The sequence below is a fragment of the Lissotriton helveticus genome, chromosome 12 (genome assembly GCF_964261635.1).
Source record: "Lissotriton helveticus chromosome 12, aLisHel1.1, whole genome shotgun sequence".
Classification (NCBI taxonomy): Eukaryota; Metazoa; Chordata; class Amphibia; order Caudata; family Salamandridae; genus Lissotriton; species Lissotriton helveticus.
In genome coordinates, this window is record NC_136073.1 from 152304692 (window position 1) to 152323871 (window position 19180).

A 19180-nucleotide genomic window follows, 5' to 3' on the forward strand; every position below is an offset into this window, starting at 1 on the left:
CTCAGACAAAACGGAGGTGCTCATCCTAGGATCCTCCCCCTCAGCTTGGGACGACTCATGGTGGCCCTCCGCTTTGGGATCAGCACCCACACCCACAGACCATGCACGTAACCTTGGCTTCATTCTAGACTCCTCTCTCTCAATGTCCAGACAAGTCAACGCCGTATCGTCCTCCTGCTTCAACGTCCTTCGCATTCTCAAAAAGATCTTCCGCTGGATCCCCCTCGAGACAAGAAAGACTGTCACCCATGCACTGGTCACGAGTCGACTAGACTATGGCAACACACTTTACGCCGGAATTACAACAAAATTGCCGAAAAAGCTCCAGCGTATCCAAAACGCGTCAGCGAGACTCATTTTAGACATCCCGCGCCAAGAGCACATCACCGGACACCTAAAAAATCTCCACTGGCTTCCCGTCAACAAGAGAATTACTTTCCGCCTTCTTACCCACGCACACAAGGCCCTTTATAATCTGGGACCCGAATGCCTCAACACCCGGCTGTCCTTCTACATTCCCACCTGCCAACTAAGATCATCCAATCAAGCCCTCGCCGCAGTCCCGCGCATCCGAAAAACCACCATGGGTGGCAGATCATTCTCCTTCCTGGCTGCCAAAACCTGGAACTCACTCCCCACCCACCTTCGCCTTACTCAGAACCACATCTCCTTCAGAAAAGAACTGAAAACCTGGCTATTCGACAAATAGTGAACCCCTCCCTCTAGCGCCTTGAGACCCTCTGGGTGAGTAGTGCGCTATATAAATACTCAGTTCCCTGAACTTGCCAATCTTTAGTCACCCAGGCAGATTTTGTGTCTATGGTATCCCTCCAAAACTCGAAACCCTGTAAAAACGGCTGCGACATAAAGGAAGCAGAGTATATCTGTTTCATGTTAGTAAGCATATTTTTCTTTGCAGGTGTAGGTGCAACCTTATAATAAGATGTAGGGTCTCAAGTGTTAAGTCCAGAAAAAGAAGCAAACTTCTGCACAAATGTTGTTGAACTACCTTTTGTTGGGGCTAGGCAATGTTATCATTGATGGTAGGAGAAAACATTATGTGGGATACTTGCTTTGTGTAAGAAATGATGACCATAGTGTTGGGAACAATACATGGTGTCGAAATCAGATGTATCATCATACAATTCATTACTGGAGAATGCAGCAGATTGTTCTAAATTATCAGAGAAAGTACTGGAGGTGATAAAGTTACTTAAACAAATTTTAAACAAGTGTGGTATTTTCTAAAGTTTAGTTGGACCATACACATCATATGAAACATTATACCATAGTATTCCTCTGGAACGGGAATGGCTGTAATGTTCACTAAGGACAGTACTCTCGGTTCACTGTGTGATAATGCGTGTGGTTTCAGGATCAAGTTCATATTTTGTACTGTAGATCATTCTGGAAGATAGTGTCAATTCATGATCAGGAAAAAGACAGTCATTATACCTATCCAGAGGACTAAGAAAAGTAGGCCAATTGCAATGCAGAGCTGTAGCCAGCGAGAAACAAAGTAAGGAGCACATTAGTATGGCGGGCGGACTTTGCCCGTCCGCCACACTAGTGGGAAATGGGACCGCCCGCAATGCTAGCGGTGGTCCCTCACATCCTATTAGGATGCGCCCGCCAAACTGGCGGGCGCATCCCGCATTTTTAACATTGCAGCGGGCGGTGCAGAAAGCACCGCCCGCCACAATGCTAAAAATGCTAAAAATGCATGTTGTGCTTTTCAGTTCACAACATGACAGGCACCGCGCAGTACCTGCCACGTTGTTCATTGAAAAGCAGGGGGGTACCATAGGTATCCCCCATGTGCACTCCCACCCCCCGGAGTCCATGGGGGCCCGCAACGGGCCCCTGCCCTAGCAGACTCTGCGTGCCTTTCCGTGGCAAGGCATATGAAAGACAACATTGTAATATGGCTGACGGTGCCACCTAATTAAACCCTTTTCCGCCCGGCTTCTCGACCGGGCAGAAAAGCGGTGGACAGACTTTCCGTCCGCCGGGGACCCCCCAGCCATTATATTATGGCGGAGGGTCATTTCTGCACGGATGGCGGCGGATTGCCCCCTCCGGGCCGGCGATGGGTACTGCAGGCCCGGCGATGGCAACTGTCGGCCCGGCGGGGGCCATCCGCCAGCCATCCTAATGGGGCCCCAAGTCTTTTTCTGCCAAAGGAAAAAATACATGTAGTTTTTGTTTGTGGGAAACAGTAGCTGGCGTTGGCTTGGTTTCACTTGGATCCAGTCTGCAGGTATCTAAATCGATAAAGTAGCTAGACGCAGTTCAATCTTATCTTTGGTAGCTCAGCAGGTTTTGTAGATCTGGCAGATGACTCTTTATGAGACATATTCACATAAATGGCTGTATGAGGCCAAATTGAGATCTTTGTTTAATTGTCTTTTGTTGCTGTTCAATTTCAACAGGCATGAGTTCCATTCCATTGTTGCTAACTGCTTTGCGACGGATGGTAAATTTCCAAACGTTATTAATCTTTCTGTCTTACCTTCCTGTATGGTAGCGAGAGGGGATCGGCAGCTACCCAAGAGCCTATGTGGCCTGCTATTCAGTTTTGGTCACATAGTGCGGTTTAATCAGATCAATGGAGACAAATCTCTTTTCTTTCTTTCTGGCAAGAGGTGGTAGAAATACTGTTCTTGTTCCTTACGTAGCCTGGACAGGTACTGGCACTGTGTAAGATGGCCTAAATTATTTTTTGTCCACAATCTTTTCTCTGACCAGGTCCCCAATCTTCGGGACCCAGGCAGACCTTGCTAGAACAGCTTTCACTTCCCAGTGGTGGTGGTTTCACTTGGATGTTGCGTGTGATGACCGTAATTCATTGAGATCCTGTAAAACAGCCAAACGATCATTGATGTCAAATGGTTTTTCATCCACCACTGTGCTGCCACAATCGCGGTCAGTCCCAAACAGCACTTCATATGGAATACAGTCCCCCAGGGAACTTCTTGGCATGTTATTAAGTGCCCTCTGGAAGTCATATAAGTGATTAACCCAACTGCCACCAAGCCTAATACCCTTGCTGTTAAGGATCGCTTTAAGTTATGTTTTTTCTTCTCCACAATTGTATTTCCCTCGGGATGATACAGATAGGAGTACCCCAAGACCACACTCAAACTTCCTAAGAGCTAAATGCAGTACCATAGTGGAAATGTAGTCTGCCAATTGCATATGTGCCGATGAAGACTCGCAAATCCTATCCAACAGTTTGAGAGTCAGCTGAGCGCGGGGGTCAAACCATCAGGAATATAGAACATGAATCCACTCCCTTCAGATTGTAAGGGGCCGTAGTGGTCCCAATAGACACATCCAAGAGGTCTTGTTGATATCAGTAAAGGTGTCTGTTGTGGACGTGCTATGTTGGAACCCTTAATCTCCAGACAGATGTCACACTTAAGGACAAAGCCATCATACTTATTTGGTAAGGTCTGGCCACCAATAATGTTGTTTCAGTTGTGAAATAGTCACAGTAATACCTGTGTGTGCTGAACCCAGACCCTCGTGTGCAGCTAGAATTAAACCCAATCTGCGATCCATATTTGGAATTACCCTATTCCCCACTCCTGGAATTTGAGCATACGGTTTGTTTTGTGTATCTAACTTGTGGAGTACTTGAGTGGAAAACCTTGTGGCAAGGCTGAGCTGTTGCACGTAGTGTTCATAGCTATCATTATCTGTCCGTCTATCCTTGTGCTAGAACGAGTGATTGCAGCAACAGGAGCAGTTCTCACTGTCGCCTTGGCTGCTACATGAGCCACTGAGTTCCCTTTAACGTTCACGCCAACACGCTGATGACTCAATATATGAACCACATGAGCCTGTGGCAAGCCTTTTTTCAGCTCTGCCACCTAATCCCAAAGCATCTGATGCTTTATTGTGCAACCTTTGGAATCTCTAACTCATCCTGGCCCCAATAGTAAAGACAGTTGTTGTCTGACTGGACACAGAAAAATTAATCGCGCACAATAAGTGTGGGGAATTCCCGATCTGTATTTTTAGTGCCAGTATCAGGGCTTTTAGTTCTGCCAGCTGTGCCCTGCAATCTCCTAGAGACTGCATCTGCGTATTGCTAGGCCAGTACGCTAGTCACATCCGTCAGTGTAAATGATGTATTCATACTGATCTAGAAGTATTATTTCATTCGGAAGAGGATATTCTTGTTCGTACTGCAGATTGCTTGTGTTATCAATGTAAAATAACATTTGTAGCCTACATCTGTTGCAGTGAGAAAACTAGCCCATTGTATCCATCAAGAATGCAGTACTTTTGCATTTGGAACGCTTGCTTTAGTAACAGTCACTAAGGTTGGTACAAGAGTCACAACAATTATTCGTTTCCCCTGAGCTAGTGCTCTTTCTCTCACTACAGCAGTTTGTACTTCTGCCAGTATTTTTTCTGTGGATGAAAAAATGCATTTTAGATTTTATGTACAAATGTGGTTTGCATGCAATGAGGTGAGGTAATCCGCAACTACGTGGATCACCAAATTTATGGCGTTTACACATGTGTGTAAGTGTTTGGAGGCTCTCATGTCAGCTTGTAAGGAGCGGAAAATTTCTTTGTGTTCCTGTGTCCAATTTCAAACTGAAAAATCAGGTCTAATTAAGTTGTAGTTCACCTTTCTGAGTAATCCAAAATGTATGTTCTGCCAAAATTTAGGAATCTTAAATGAATTGTGAGTTTTAGAGTCTTTGGAGGTTGGAGCAGGAGACATTTTTCTTAGAAAATATAGCTGCTAGACTTTTCCCTACACTTGAGAGCCTATAACCTAAAAATAGAACATTGAGGTGGACAATTTATGATTTTTTAAAGGTATAATTGTAGCCTTCAGAGGAGAATCCCAGAATTATCTAATTCACCATGTTCAAATGGTCCAATAGTTCATCAGATAAATGTCATATACATAGGACAATGTCTCCTCATCAACATTTTGAAGTAACTTTGATACTAATCTTATACCCTTGGGGCAGTCTATAAAAATAAAGCTTAGAGCCTAGGGCCAGAAAGGCTGTCACATATCTGCTCTCAGGTGCTATATTTTGTCAAAAGAATCCATTTGAGATATCCAGTGTTGTTTAGTATTTCTTCCACACAATGTTATTCAGTAATCCGGCACTGTGTGCATTTTGTACTCCAACTGTCTTTGTGCATGTGTTCAAATGCTTATAGTCTAAAACTGGACGGTATGAATTGTTGAGTTTCATTATGGGAACCAAAGGATTATTCATGGGGGAGGTACAATTTTCAATCACGCCCAGGTATTCAAGTTGATCTAATATCTCCCTGACTTGCTTCTTTGTGTCATGTTTTGTAGGGTACTGGCTTTGTGGAGTTGGAGGAGTTTTTACTGGGATTTCATAGTGAGGTGACTCAGCAGCCTACCCTACATGATTGTGCTATAATGCAGGAGCTAGTGCTACCGCCCACTCCTGCGCATATGTGTTTTATTGATTCTGAAACATGGTCGGAAAAAGCTAGTAAAATTATACTTTCTCCTTTTGGGCAATCCATAACAAACTCAGATTGACAATCTCTTTCAGCCAACGAGATAACATATCCATAAGTCAGGTTCACTCAAAAGAGACCTTTCACTGTCCTGGTTATGTCCATCTCCATTTCGAGAGTTATTTCATATAACTGACGTGGGACACCTACCCTTGTATAAGGTGTTTCCACCTGATATGTTCATTTAACACTGCTGTCACCAGAAATTCCATCAGGTTCTGATGAGCTAATGGTACTTCTGCTGCACTGTCTAGCATCGTCAGAGCCACTTCCCCATTCATAAGTTGAGTCCTCAGTAGCCTGGGCATTTCTTATTTTAAATCCAGCTACTTTCTTTTTTTTAAATTGAGGTTTTGATTTGGGTTTATCTTCTTCTTTGATAAAGCAGTCTGAAGTGCTGTGTGTGTCTCTTGGCTTGACTCGCTCTTCTGATCTGTGTTCTGACCGTCCTTCCCTCTCTGAGTTTTTGAATGAACCCTGAAAGGAACGAGAGGAACGTGTATCAGTATCCTGAAACTAGTCAGGTTTTTTTTAATATTGCCACTGTTTCTAAGGTTATTATTCCTGTCAGAGGGCTCCTGTTGAGGAGACCCACCCAGTGATTGTGATGTATTCTGCCTATTTATCCCATTTCTTTGCAGAAGAATCATGTGCTTGCTTTGAGTTATCTTTTCAGGATTACCCAGTGAAGCATGGTTCTCTTAAACATTTTTAGGTAATTCCTGCTTTTGTTGTGCAATAGTGCATTCCCTCAGGTGTTGGTGTATAGCCACACCTGCTGCCTCAGCTTTTATGTTGGCTAACATACTTGTTGATGCCTGGGCAAAATTACCTATCAATTTCATCCCTAAGTCCAGGGCAGGTTCTGCCAGTACTCGTTCTGTATTTGTTTCAATACTTCTGGTATGACTTCTATTGATGGAGTAACATGCGTTCTGGTATAAATGGCAGTGCAAACTGTACCCCAAGTGGTACAATCCTCTATAGGGGGAGCTATTCCCAACAGCAAGCAAATTCTGTGTTTTTCTTGCGGGCCTGTGTGTGGAAACACAGCCTCAAGCTGCTCTATTTTCTTTGCTATCCAGAATGGCATTTGCTCACGTTTAGTGTGCATTCTTCCCATAATCACGTTCAGCCTTTGTGGGGTGAATTTTGTTGCAGTCCCTTGTAGTTGGCTTGTTTGAGTAACCCTTGTAGTTTGAACTGTGAGAGTTCGCATTATCAACTGTGTAAGATTTCTGTAAAGTTTTATTATTTCTTTATGAAGTGGACGTAAGCCTGCTGCTGGCACTATGTCAATTTCTGGATGCTGTGTGTAAGCAGCCAAAAGAGGCCAAGTTGCTCCATCTCTGCTTAGCGGGCCACTTTTTCTTTAGTATGTGGGAGAGTACTAAACCAGTTTATATTTTCCTGATATGTTAACAGAACTCCTCTGTCCTTGTATGGATGGGATTCATCAAATATTAAATGTATTTGTATGTGCATCTTCAGGTGGGAATTTGACCCAAGAATAAAATACCTCTGCCTTGAATGCCGTGTGTGCCTAAATCACGAAGGTAACCGTTCCTCCTAAGGCTGAGAGACCAACATTTTCTCAATTTGCAGAAAGTGTATTTCTGCCATTTTCTGAAATGTTTATAGCACCTTCGTGCCCAGCTTCCTCCCTGCTAGTATCAACATTGCCACCAGCACCAGTGTCTGCTGTCTGAGACATTATGGGTGGAAGTTTATAAAAAGAGATAAGGTTTTGCACGATATGGGGAACTATATCCTTCAAGCTTGAATAAACCTACAGCCAATAGACCTACTCAGCTGTGGCAGATTGTCCCTTCCCACTCCAGATGTCTCTTGTTTAAATGTGAGAAGGGGTCTCTGAGACAAAGCATGACTAAACTAATCAGATTTGACCATTAAATAATAACCATGTTATGTAATTCTTAATAGTCCATAGGATCTGTGCGATTAAATAACATAAACTCAGGGATTGGTGTCCAGACAGATTCTAGACACTCCCAAAGGATATGTAAACAAGCAAAATTGACAGTGGAGCCCTCTGATTGCCAGCACCTAACCTGCTATCCCTCTGCTAATATTATCCCCTCTGTCCTTACTGGGGTCTGTGTGCACTCTGAATCGCACCCACTGTCACAATGCTGGCTCCCATTGGAACCTAACAATTTGAAACAAAAGCAAAGATGCACCAGGCATAAATTTCAAAACAAGAAGAACAATTATATGGTGCAAATCCAAAACCGTTATTCTTCAAGATGTTCTGTTTATTCCATTCTCACTAGTTTAAAAGTGAAGACAAAAGATATATGTAGCTTTGAACAACAATACAGCTGTTGCGTTTCGTCCTAGTACAGGACTTCTTCAGGGCACTGGGAGTTGAGTCGATCAGACTCATCCAGGAAGAGACTAATACCTCGCAGGCTTCATAGTATATGGGATATTGCCTGTCAATGGTATTCAGTATAAAGTGTATGCAGCTTCCTTTTCATAACTGAAGAAAGCAGACAAGGGTGTGTCGTATAAGACTTAATATTAAAAAATCCCAAATCAGGACTCGGTTCACCGCGATTATGTATACAGGAATGGGCTCACATCCAAAATGTATGCTTTACAGTTAGATATCAGCCAGTGATGCAAAATCCTAGTTATCAAACATATGCATCAGAAATGCGAGGGAACACCCACAGGATGTGAGAGCAACAGCACCAGGCCATTATGAGCCTAAATCAGCCTAAGTAATTACATCAAATATCGTATCTAAGGCTGCGCCAACATGAAACTGCATCCCAAAATGTGTCCCATCAAGTCAATATTGCACAGAATATGCAAGAGACCAGCAGCCGAGATAAGACTATCCTGATCCTGCGAAGGTCCCGGTGTCACAGCAACAGCGGATATGAAAAAAAGGATATGTTAGATTTGTACCAGCTAACTCACATTTCCAACATATGCCCTTACGAAGGAGAGAATAGTTTCTGGCAACTATCAAACATGACACCTCTGACCCCTCAGGGATCATGAAAATAGTACATTACTTTTTGCTCAGTCTCTCATGCTCATTTGGTCTCAGAGAGATACACAGAATAAACGGCGAGAACATTTTCAGTAAGCATTTATTTACCCAGCATCATTCTAGCATAAAATATGTGTGCTGCGACAACCATTAAACAGAAACAGATTTATATAATTACAAGCACCAACAAAGTAAATAAAAGGTTGTTCTCTACCATGGTGTCAAACCAGTGAATATATGCAGGCATATAGATAGATGGCAGTAATCATGCATACTCCTAAGATGCAAACCCTAGCTAAGTGTACCTAGCATGTATGTAGGAGTAAAGCCAAGCATCCTCCTCAGAAAGAGCCAACCCCATTACCTGATGGAAAGGAACAAAGGACCCCATCTTGGTCTTGAGTAGGACACCCCCAAGGCATGTCAGACCACTGTGTGCTGGATTGATTGCATGCAGGGACTTCAGCTTCTTGTGTCAGCATGAAAACTTCACCTCTGGTTTGCCCAGAGAAGATGAGGTGCTTATATACCTGAAAGGTACCCTCAGGCATTCTACATAGATGTGTCATGGTGCTGTGTGCCTGTCATCCAAGGATGATGATGACTGTGACTTTTGTACAGAGTTATTATACAGGAGATGATAGTCCTGCTGTGATACTAAGAATCCTCATGCATAATAAATGAGGCTAATTTTCAAAGAAAACTATATAAAATATATTCTGCACCTAACTAGACAAAAGGTCAGCGTTGGAAAAGCTGTTATGTAGAACAAGGTAGGACAAATGTCGGTAAAAGGTTGTGTAACAACCTAGGCCTATATAGGGGTACATTGGGGCTCATAACACCCTCTTCAGCCTTCCATGGTGGACTCCGCATTTCATATGGTCGACACATTACAATCTGTTCCCTTTCGGACACCTCAGGACTCAACAACCTAGTGTGTGAACAATAGAACTACAGCAATGAGTAATGCGGCAAGTGTATTAGATGGCCTCAAGTGCCACCTCCACAATGGTAAATCAAGTAGATCTGTTATGTGCTCTCAATAGTGTACCTTAATACTCTTTCAGTGCAAGGAAATATGTGATGGAAGGTTGTGAACAGAGACTTGTATGTATGTCAAGCCTGTGTCTCAGAAATAAAAGCAATCTCTGATTTGGACAAGAATCTTGCATTGTGCTGTTTCATGTGTGGTGTACTGTTTATCCATACCTGAGATTTCTTTGACTATTGAGTCGCATGCTTGACACACATACAACTCTGTTAGGTCTATCAAATTTCAATCAAGATTGCCTGAGGAAATTGTGGCTCCTCCCAGTAGCCAGTGTGCCAACCTACACTTATAAGTAGATGCAAAAGGTGTCAAGTTGCGTTATAAACTGGTTCTAGGTGGGGTTGTAAGGGAGGGAGCCAAAAAGGGCAAAAAAAGCTCATGGCATATTTTTGCTCTTGCATAAAGATGTAGATGTTTGCAGAAGTAGGAAAACAAGGTGCCAAACTCTCACTCGCATCTGGACAGTGAAAAAGAACCTAGCAAAGATTTTCAGAAGAAAATCCAATAAGAAATCTGACTGTAAAATCAGGGAAAACAATAGCAGCGAGTGGGTGAGAAACGCAACCCAAAAAAAGAGATTGAATGCATTACAATGCCTCCATTACTTGTCAATATGTCCCTTATATAGGTTTCAAGCAAGGACTAACATCACAGGAAAAGTCAAATTCCTCTTGAATTGGAAACCTGTGGCAATAATCGCTGGACATACCACAATCTTGGTAGGGGCTTGAAAAAAGCTTGGCCACTCTCCTTTGTGTCCCTGTTTCAATCTAAGCACATGAAGAACCCAAATCTGAGATGTTACCTCTGATGAAGGGCTTTATTCTCCAACCACTGGCATTCCCTTCCTGTGCAATTAGCAGGGCACCACTCTGGGTGTCCACAACTGCTTAAAAACTGGTGCAGTCTAGCCCAAAAGGACGCACTGCCCCTTGCTGAGTCATGGGATGTACTACCTGAATTCACAGTAAGTGCCCCATCTTCTTCTGAACACTTTCCATCCAAAAGAAGCTCTTAGATCATATGCAACACAAAGTTAACTTCAGATCTTGTCTGAGACTTAAGGTAACTCTGGCACATGAATCACTAAATAGGGGGAATGTAATGCCAGTGATGCAGTTGAGAAATCTGCCTATTCTGTTCAGATGTCTTTACAGGTCTCTGCTTGAATCAGGCTATTTTAGAAAAATGCATTGCTTGAAGATTCAGAAGAGATATTTACTAATTATGTCTTTATACAGTGCCCTTTTATAAAGAGATCCCAGTTACATAAGCTATGTTCTTTTCAAGTACAGACACTGTTGAATGTTTTAAAATATTTTTTTTCAGTGATGTCTTATAGTTTCATGTTCAGTTGTATCTAGACAAGAATGTTGTCATGGATGGATGAATGGTCAGATGTGAAATCTTCTGCACCTGTGCCACCTTGCAATTCTGGATAAGTTTGTTGAAGGTATGTTCTCTTTGGATGTCAAGCTCACCTGTACTGTTTTCTCTGTTTGTAGATGGGAAAGATCTTCATTGCGGATTATAAGATATTGGAAGGAATTCCTGGAAATATGTTGAATGGTCGTCAGCAGTACATGGCCGCTCCCTTGTGTCTTCTCTACCTCTCACCCCAGGAGGAAATGATACCCCTAGCAATCCAAGTAAGGTGTTGTCTGTGAGCCATCTGACCTGTCTAGAACTTTTACATTTTAAGACATTAGTTAAATGTTCAGAATGGGAACAAATGTAAGTGATCAGCATTATGAACAAATGTGTCAACTGTAACTTGGGCACAAAGTCAGGGCCAAACCAAGAACAATTATGTCATCAAACACACAAAAGAAAGGAGATAAACTAGAAAACAAGCCTAACTTTTCAAACTGGCGAGCAGATGTTACTGCCACCAGAAAAAAACACTTTCAAGGTCAAAATACATAATCCCATAAATGTCAGAGGCTCAAAAGAAGGATACTGAAGAGCCCTCAAGACCAGCGGAAAATCCCAAGAGGAACACACCATGTAAGGGATGAAACAGAGATTGACAAGCCCCTTAAATATCAGAGAGACCAGACCCTGATTGTCCACCAGATGCCTCAGGGTGACCAGAAACCATAATCACCACCCATTGTACCTTAAGAACAGCCGGGCTGGGGATCAACTGTAAACCATCCTGCAGAAACTCCAGCACCTGAGGCAGGAAGACAGAAAGTGGATCCACCTACCTTTGATCGCACCAAGTCTGAAACGTCTTCCATTGCAGTGCATAAGAAGACCTGGTCAATAATCGCTTAGACTCCTGCACAGAAGAAGATACAGAAGCAAAAATACCCTGAAATATCAACACAGCCTATTCAACCGCCTAGCTGTCATTGGAATCTTGCCAGCAAGAACACTTAGAGACACGAAAACCTCAGGGGAGATGGAGCCTATGGGCTCCACCACTCTGGATCCACCATCATCTCCATCAACTGAGAAAACCAGACAGAGTGAGGTCATGCTAGTACTTCCACAACCACCTGAGCCCACTCTATCTGACCCCGAACCAGAAATCTCTGGATTAAAGGAAATCGAAGAAAAGCAAACATCAGGCCCACAGGCCAAGGACATGTCAGGGCATTAAGTCCTGAAGCCCATACCTTCCTTCCTCTGCAAAAAACGAGGAAGAAGTTCATTGACAAGGCTTCTAAAGAGGTCTACCCGATGGTGACCCCACAACTGAAACACTCTGGCAAACACGTGGGGAGCAAGACAAAAGTCCTGTGAGGATGGAATATTTATTCTCGGGTAATCGGCTTGACAATTCAGAATATCCTGAATAAAGATGGCCCTAAAAAACTCTCATTCGCCTGAGCACATCGGAATATATGATCTGCAATTGCCAACAGAAACAGTGCACTTTCCACCCCCTGCCGATTGACATAGGACTTGGCCATTTTCTTGTCGGCCTGGACAATGACACCCCTGTTCATCAGATGAAGGGAGAAATTAAGGAGAGTCAGATGGATTACCTCCAACTCCCTCCAGTTGGATGACCTGGAATTCTGCTACACCAGCCTCAGACCCTGGACCATGAGGGTTCTCGACCAGGCCTCCAGCCATTCTCACTGGCATCCAAGACCACAAGGAGACCCCCTTCAGGATGTTTGATGGAAGAAGCCACCACTCCAGCTCCTCCAAAATTACAGTTGTCCCAGGGAGCAGACATGACAAATCCTGCACAAAAGGCACCCACTGCCTCAGAATGACCATCAGACACCCAATTGTTGGATGGAATGCAGAAAAAATCAAAACATTCACCCCTAGTCAAGAGATCTGGGTTAAATCCATCATTCTTTTGCTCACCATGCCACCCCAGTTTAGAACTGGCCATATGCAAATCAGTCTTGACCCTGTGCCTCATGGGAACAGCCAGCCTGAACTGCCAAGCTAGGTCCTCCCTGGACCGGAAACAAGCATCCTAGGACCGGTTTCGGGCTTTCATAACTCTTCAGCCAGGATAGCTTGATTCCAGTGGCACAGTGAGCCCGGGACCCACGTCTGGGCCTACCTGGCGCACTTATGGCGAGAAAGCAAAAGACACACAATTGATTTGCTCAAGCGCTCCGTCCATCATCCCCTTTGGTATCGCTTTGTTTGCCCTAAGTTGGCAGGGTATGCCCAAACGTGGGACCCTTGCTCACTTTGCCACTGGATTAAAGCTAGCCTGGCTGATGACAGCTGATTAGCCAGAAACTGGTCCCAGGATGCTTGTTTCCGGCCCAGGGATGACATGGCTTGGCAGTTCGGGCTGGACTGTTTCCATGAGGCACATAGTCATACTGATTTGCATATGGCCATATCTGAACTGAGGGGGTTGGAGTGACCTAAAGAATGATGATGGATTAAACCCAGATCAGTTGACTGGGGGTGAGTGTTTGATTTGCTCTTGTGCTCGGTCCGTCATCCCCTTTGGTATCAGAATGACATCATCAGGATATTGAGGTACCTACGAGCCCATAGATCTAAGAACACAGTGGCAGCCAGGTCTCCTTAAGAGGTATCTGGACCTACGAATATTTTCGGCAGCCCACGCAGAAACCCCGTGCACACGCCTAATCCCTGCTGATGAGCGTTAATGAACGCGAAACACGTGTCCAGGGATGGCAAGCACACCAGTGAACACCCTCAAGACTTAACACTCGGGTAGAAGGGCACCCGCTGATACCGACTACATCGATCATCATGCTCCGGGGTCACACGCTGATGGGACGAGCAGTGTGCGACCTCATTCGGACATACAGGTCTCCTTGTACCCACATCCAAAGCGAGGCAGGCCGGACAGGCTCCAACAAGAAATCCAGTAGATGGCTCTTTCACTTCCTGGGGTTCAGCAATGTGAAAATCCCCAGATCCTTCCGGAGCAGGGCCCCAATGAAAATGGAATTGTGAGTTGGAACCAGCTGTGACTTCCTCGCATACACCAAGACTCCATGGGACAACAGGAGACCCAGTACCTGCTGGACATGTAAACAAGTCAGGGAAAATGAGACCCCTTTCACCAAACAGTCATTCAGGTTTGGAAATACTGAAACCCCCTGAAAATGAAGAACTGCCTTCAGAGGAGCTTAGACTTTAGTAAAGACTCAGGGAGCTGACTTTAGAACAAATGGCAGAACCTGGCACTGGAAATGCGATGCCCCCACAGTGAACCCCAGACACCTCTGATGAAATGGCATATGCAGGTAAGCATTTTCGAGATCGATCATAGCCATGAAGTCCCTTGGAGACAAGAGGGGAATGAGCTGCTGGAGAGACAACATCTTGAAAGGAACGAACCTCAACCCATTTGTTGAGGTGTTTGAGATCCAACACCTGGCAGATCTCCCTGGCCACAGAGCCTGGATGCCTTCCAGAGGGGTCTTTCTCTTTGCTGTGGTAAAGGTGTAGGGATGCACCACATTTGTGGAGAAAGAGAGATGACATCATTCAGATAGCGGTTTGTCAGAGACAGAAAGAACCCATGTTGGAAAGAACGCTATCAACCAGCCACCCACAGGAAGTGCATCCACATGACTCTCATAGTCGGAGGGCCCCAACTTAGGTGTGACATCCTGCTGCGTACCCCCTCCTGGACTGAAACAGCTTCTTGGTATAGGAGCGGGTATCTTTCTGAGGAAAATCCCTGGTGTCCCTGGTATCCGAGCAATTCCAATTTTTAGATGATTTTCCAGAAGAAGACCCGTAGGACCTAGTGTGCTTTTTATCCTTGAGCACTTCCAGATCACACCATCCAACACCAAACAGTTTACCACTGGTGAATGGCAGTTTAGGACAGGAATACTGCTCCGCTAAATCCATCTACAAGTCCGGCAACCAAAGGTTCCACCGAGCCTGGATAGCAGAGGAGGAAGCCACAGCAGATGCTTGAATCACATTAGCTGAAATGTTTACCAGGAACTTGGCCTGGTGTTAATTATGCACCAAGACATCTGACACACTGGACACCATTTGCATGGCCTCTGCCAGAGACTCAAAGTCCTTCACTGAGGATTGGTCAGTAAGGGGCCCCATACAAGGCAGCTCTGAGCACCGGATCGGATGCTGTGAACAATTTATTTCACCCTCCACCTCCACCTTTCGAGCCACATGATCCCTAGGCAAGCAATCATCAGGATTTAAGGAGGACCAGCCAATAAGAGTGGGCAAAAATGAATCCACCTGAATGGAAGAAAACAACAGCTTAACCTCATCTTCCAAGGCATAGGCTATCTAAAGAAAGCAGGGTGCCAGGCTATGCTCAGGATCCTCCCAAGATCTGAAGATCGCCTCCTTGATCTTTGGGTGCAAACAAGTGCCTCATTCTTAACGAATTGGGGAAATAAGTCCTCAGCAGCTCCACTACTGGAGGCGGTACCATACCCAGATTGACACGGATAGTTGACAAAATGTCTGCCAGTTCACTCCTGGAAATTAACTTTCTGCCAGGCACTACATGTCTCTCTGGGACAGAATCAGCCAAAGAGCCAGAATCGTGAACATCCTCCAACAGGACTGAAGCATGCTTGGCCTTATGTTTGCCAGACAAGGCATCATCAACAGCTGCATCTATCATTCGCCTTTACTTCAAAAGCGGACCGGGAAACAGATACTCCAGCTGGGGCACCAGCAGCTTCTGCAGCTACATCCTGCTGGTAGCCACTGTCCTCCCCTGTATCAGGAGTGTGATCTATGCATCTTTACTGTATGTTTTTCCATAGTGAATCACATAACTCAAAAGACGGACCTCACCTAAAATAGTCCCCAAAGAATTACCATTGGGGGAAAAATCCCTCCAAAAATCAAAGTATAAAAATGGCCCAACCATGCCTGGCCAATCAACAACAGACAAGTATACATTAACTAATGACAGAGAGAAACCTGTCTACATATAAAAAAATGCCCCAAAAGCCTAAACCTAGCAGACCAAGGGACACCGGATAGAAGCGTGAGTAAAAGTCTGTAATTGCACTAATCACCAGAGTGTCGGAAAGCCAATGGAAACAATGACCCTTTAACAAGCCACTACACACAATCACACACACACTGTCCATAGAGAAGGCACAGCAGACCTCTGGCCTGGAGTATCAGCTTCGGGTTTCACACAACATCTACCCTGGCTGGAGAAAGGCACCCCAGTCCTCCTGCTGGGAATACAGCTGAATCTCCATACCAGTGAGTCAGCCGCACCGTGAGCAGATGCTGAAAACCTTGCGGGCCCAAGGGGTCCTTCATACACTTACCTGAAACCTCCAGATGGGGAGAATAATATTGGCTCCCCCACTGCACCACCATAAGTATCAGTATGCATCTCCTGTACACATTGGCACCACAGAGCACTAAAGGGGCAGCCCAAACCACTGGAGCATGTGTACCACTCCTGCCTGAATGAAGCGCACAAAAAAGGAATAGGTAGTGAACGGGTGGCTTATATATTGGGAAGGGTTGTGAATGGAGGTACATGGGCCTCAATGTGTGATTCATCATGACAAGTGGAATGAGGAGGTAATGAAAACAACTCAGTAACCTCACTCTTAATCAAACACTCTTCTAGACACTTGCATTTTTGACCACGAATATATTTTTTACATATATCCACAGTGATCTATATAAACAACTATTACATAATGCTATTATACAGTGCAAATATCTTTTCCTCAGAGACCATTTCAGGGTTCATACCTTTCTCATTTGTGCTCTGCCTTTGGAGCATTTTGCAGTATCTATGGGGAGATGTACTTTTTTTGTAAGCTAGCCTTTTCTTTACTGACAAGAGGCTAATGTCTTGCCCTCTTCTTTCTCATTTTGTTGATGGCCTCTTTCCTTCTCATCTCTCAGGCTTGTTTTCCCTCTTTGTTTCCTCTAGCCTAAATCATGGGATTCACATATACTTCTATACACCTTTACCCACAAACCAAAAAACTGTTTACAAAATATAAAGCAATGGTGTCTGCCTTTAAGTAGAAAAATACATTTTACAAGAGAATCCTGATGCATATCTTGTACTTGATTCATATGCATTATTCTGTAAGCATGCTGACTTACTCCTCAATCTACTCATTGTTCCAAAAAATCACGTGAAATTGTTCTTATGAGATAGCAACAAGACATGTCTTGATTGTTCTAATGGTTATTGCTTGTTACCTCTAGTGTACAAGGTGCCCACAGTGGACTGAGTCCATTTGACTGGACAGTCACTTATTTTTAGCAGCTATTTTTCTGAGAGCTAACACGCTTCCAGTGTCTATACACCACTTTGTTGTCGGTTTAACATTTGTGTCTCACAATCAGTGCAGACCCTTTGTCAGCTGTCACTTTCTCCCTGTGGGATTTCTGAAAATTAAAGAATGTGTAATGTTAGAAAGTTTGCAATGTTCTTGGCACTCTTTTTCAGTAAACAACATGTAAACACTCTCTAAGTCTAATGTGTCATATCTCACTCTTGAGCTGAGATCTGACCACATATGCTTGGTCAGTAACCACGAAAGTCCAGTAACTGGCTCTTTGTCCATCTTCCTCTGCAGCTAAATCAGACTCCAGGTCCAGAGAATCCCATCTTCCTGCCGAGCGATAATGAGTGGGACTGGTTGCTTGCCAAGATGTGGGTGAGGAGCTCCAATTTTTCCACCTATGAGGTTCTTTCCCACTTCCTGCGTACGCATGTCTTTGCAGAAGTGTTCTGCATTTCTACATTGAGGCAGCTCCCCATGTCTCATCCTGTGTACAAGGTAAGAAAGACAAATCAAACAATGCAAGGAGGCTATTAATTCCAAGCACAATAAATGGATGCTCATGGGTTGCCATGCATTGTTGAGTACAAAACGTCAAGAATGATTGAAATTCTTGGACGATTGGACATTAACAGAGTATATAGCTACATGTTATAGATCAGTGAGAATATGATATCTGTTTGAAGCAACCACTGTACTTGTGTCTCTAACAAATCCCCCGGTCTCTCTTTAGCTCCTGATTCCCCACCATCGCTATACTTTACAAATAAATGCTCTCGCAAGAGAACGCCTTATTGCACCAGGAGGATTCTTCGACACGGTAAGATTGGAACTCATCTTTGTAGACCACCTCTGTTGTTGGCATCCAAAAGAGGCAATGACAACGCTAGAAAACATAATAAACGTAGCATGGGATATTGTAAATCATATGTTCACCCTTTGGTCTCTTGTCGTTGGAAGAGCAGTTGTTTATTGTTATTCAATGGTACTCATTGTATTGATCTCCGAAGTATGAAATGCTAAGTGAAACATCTGGTATTCAAACCTATGACCATGAGGTCAAACACAGACCCATGGAGTAATGGCATAAGTCCACTGGCCCACCAGACACAGCTAGAGGAGGTGGATGAAATTAAAGCTATCATCCCATACTAGAGGGGCACAGATTTCAGTAAAAAATGGAAGGCACCTGCTATAAATGAGTTTAGCTTTTTCACTCCCTTATGACATATTCTTACTTGTCATTATTAAACATAATTACACAGTGCATCCACCTGCAGCCTTTTCACACAGGCTACTAATTATTTTGTCTTTACCCAAAAAAGTATTTTTTGGCACATGTGTTTGTTAGTGATAGCCTAAAAAGACATTTTCTCAGTCCCCACCAGACATATGCAAATACTACATAAATGATGCAGGATGTAGGATTATTGCTTGGTCTTTTACATATCTCCTTGTGTGTGGAGTGAAGATTCCTGGTCGGTAGGTAGAAATACAGTCGGGTATTCATGTATGAATGTCCTTGGTTGGGGAGGGCTATGTAGTCATAGGTCAGAAGCTTGAACTGACATCTCTTCTGGATGGGGAGCCAGTGGAGGTCCTTCAGGTGCTGACTGATGTGCGTCCCCTTTGGCAAGTTGAGGAACAGTTTGGCAGCTGCATTTTGGTCCATCTGGGGTCTTTGCATTAGTTCCCTGGTGGTGTCTGTATAGAGTGTGTTGCCATGGTCTAGTCGGCTGGTGATGAGGGCCTTCATCATCACATTGTTGGTCTTCATGGAGAGTTCACTGCCTGAGATGATGCAGAGGTTGCATGCATGGCCTTTCATCATGACGT

The 19180-nt window shown here is 44.1% G+C and overlaps 1 protein-coding gene across 1 annotated transcript in view; it reads left to right on the forward strand.

The window, feature by feature from the left end:
* The window catches only part of LOC144798590 (polyunsaturated fatty acid lipoxygenase ALOX15B-like), a 302675-nt gene that overhangs the window by 194564 nt on the left and 88931 nt on the right, over positions 1-19180 (forward strand). The window contains exons 7-9 of the mRNA XM_078669544.1: positions 11117-11260; positions 17639-17842; positions 18078-18164. Coding sequence (XP_078525670.1) covers positions 11117-11260; positions 17639-17842; positions 18078-18164 — 435 coding nt within the window. The remainder of the gene's footprint in view (positions 1-11116; positions 11261-17638; positions 17843-18077; positions 18165-19180) is intronic.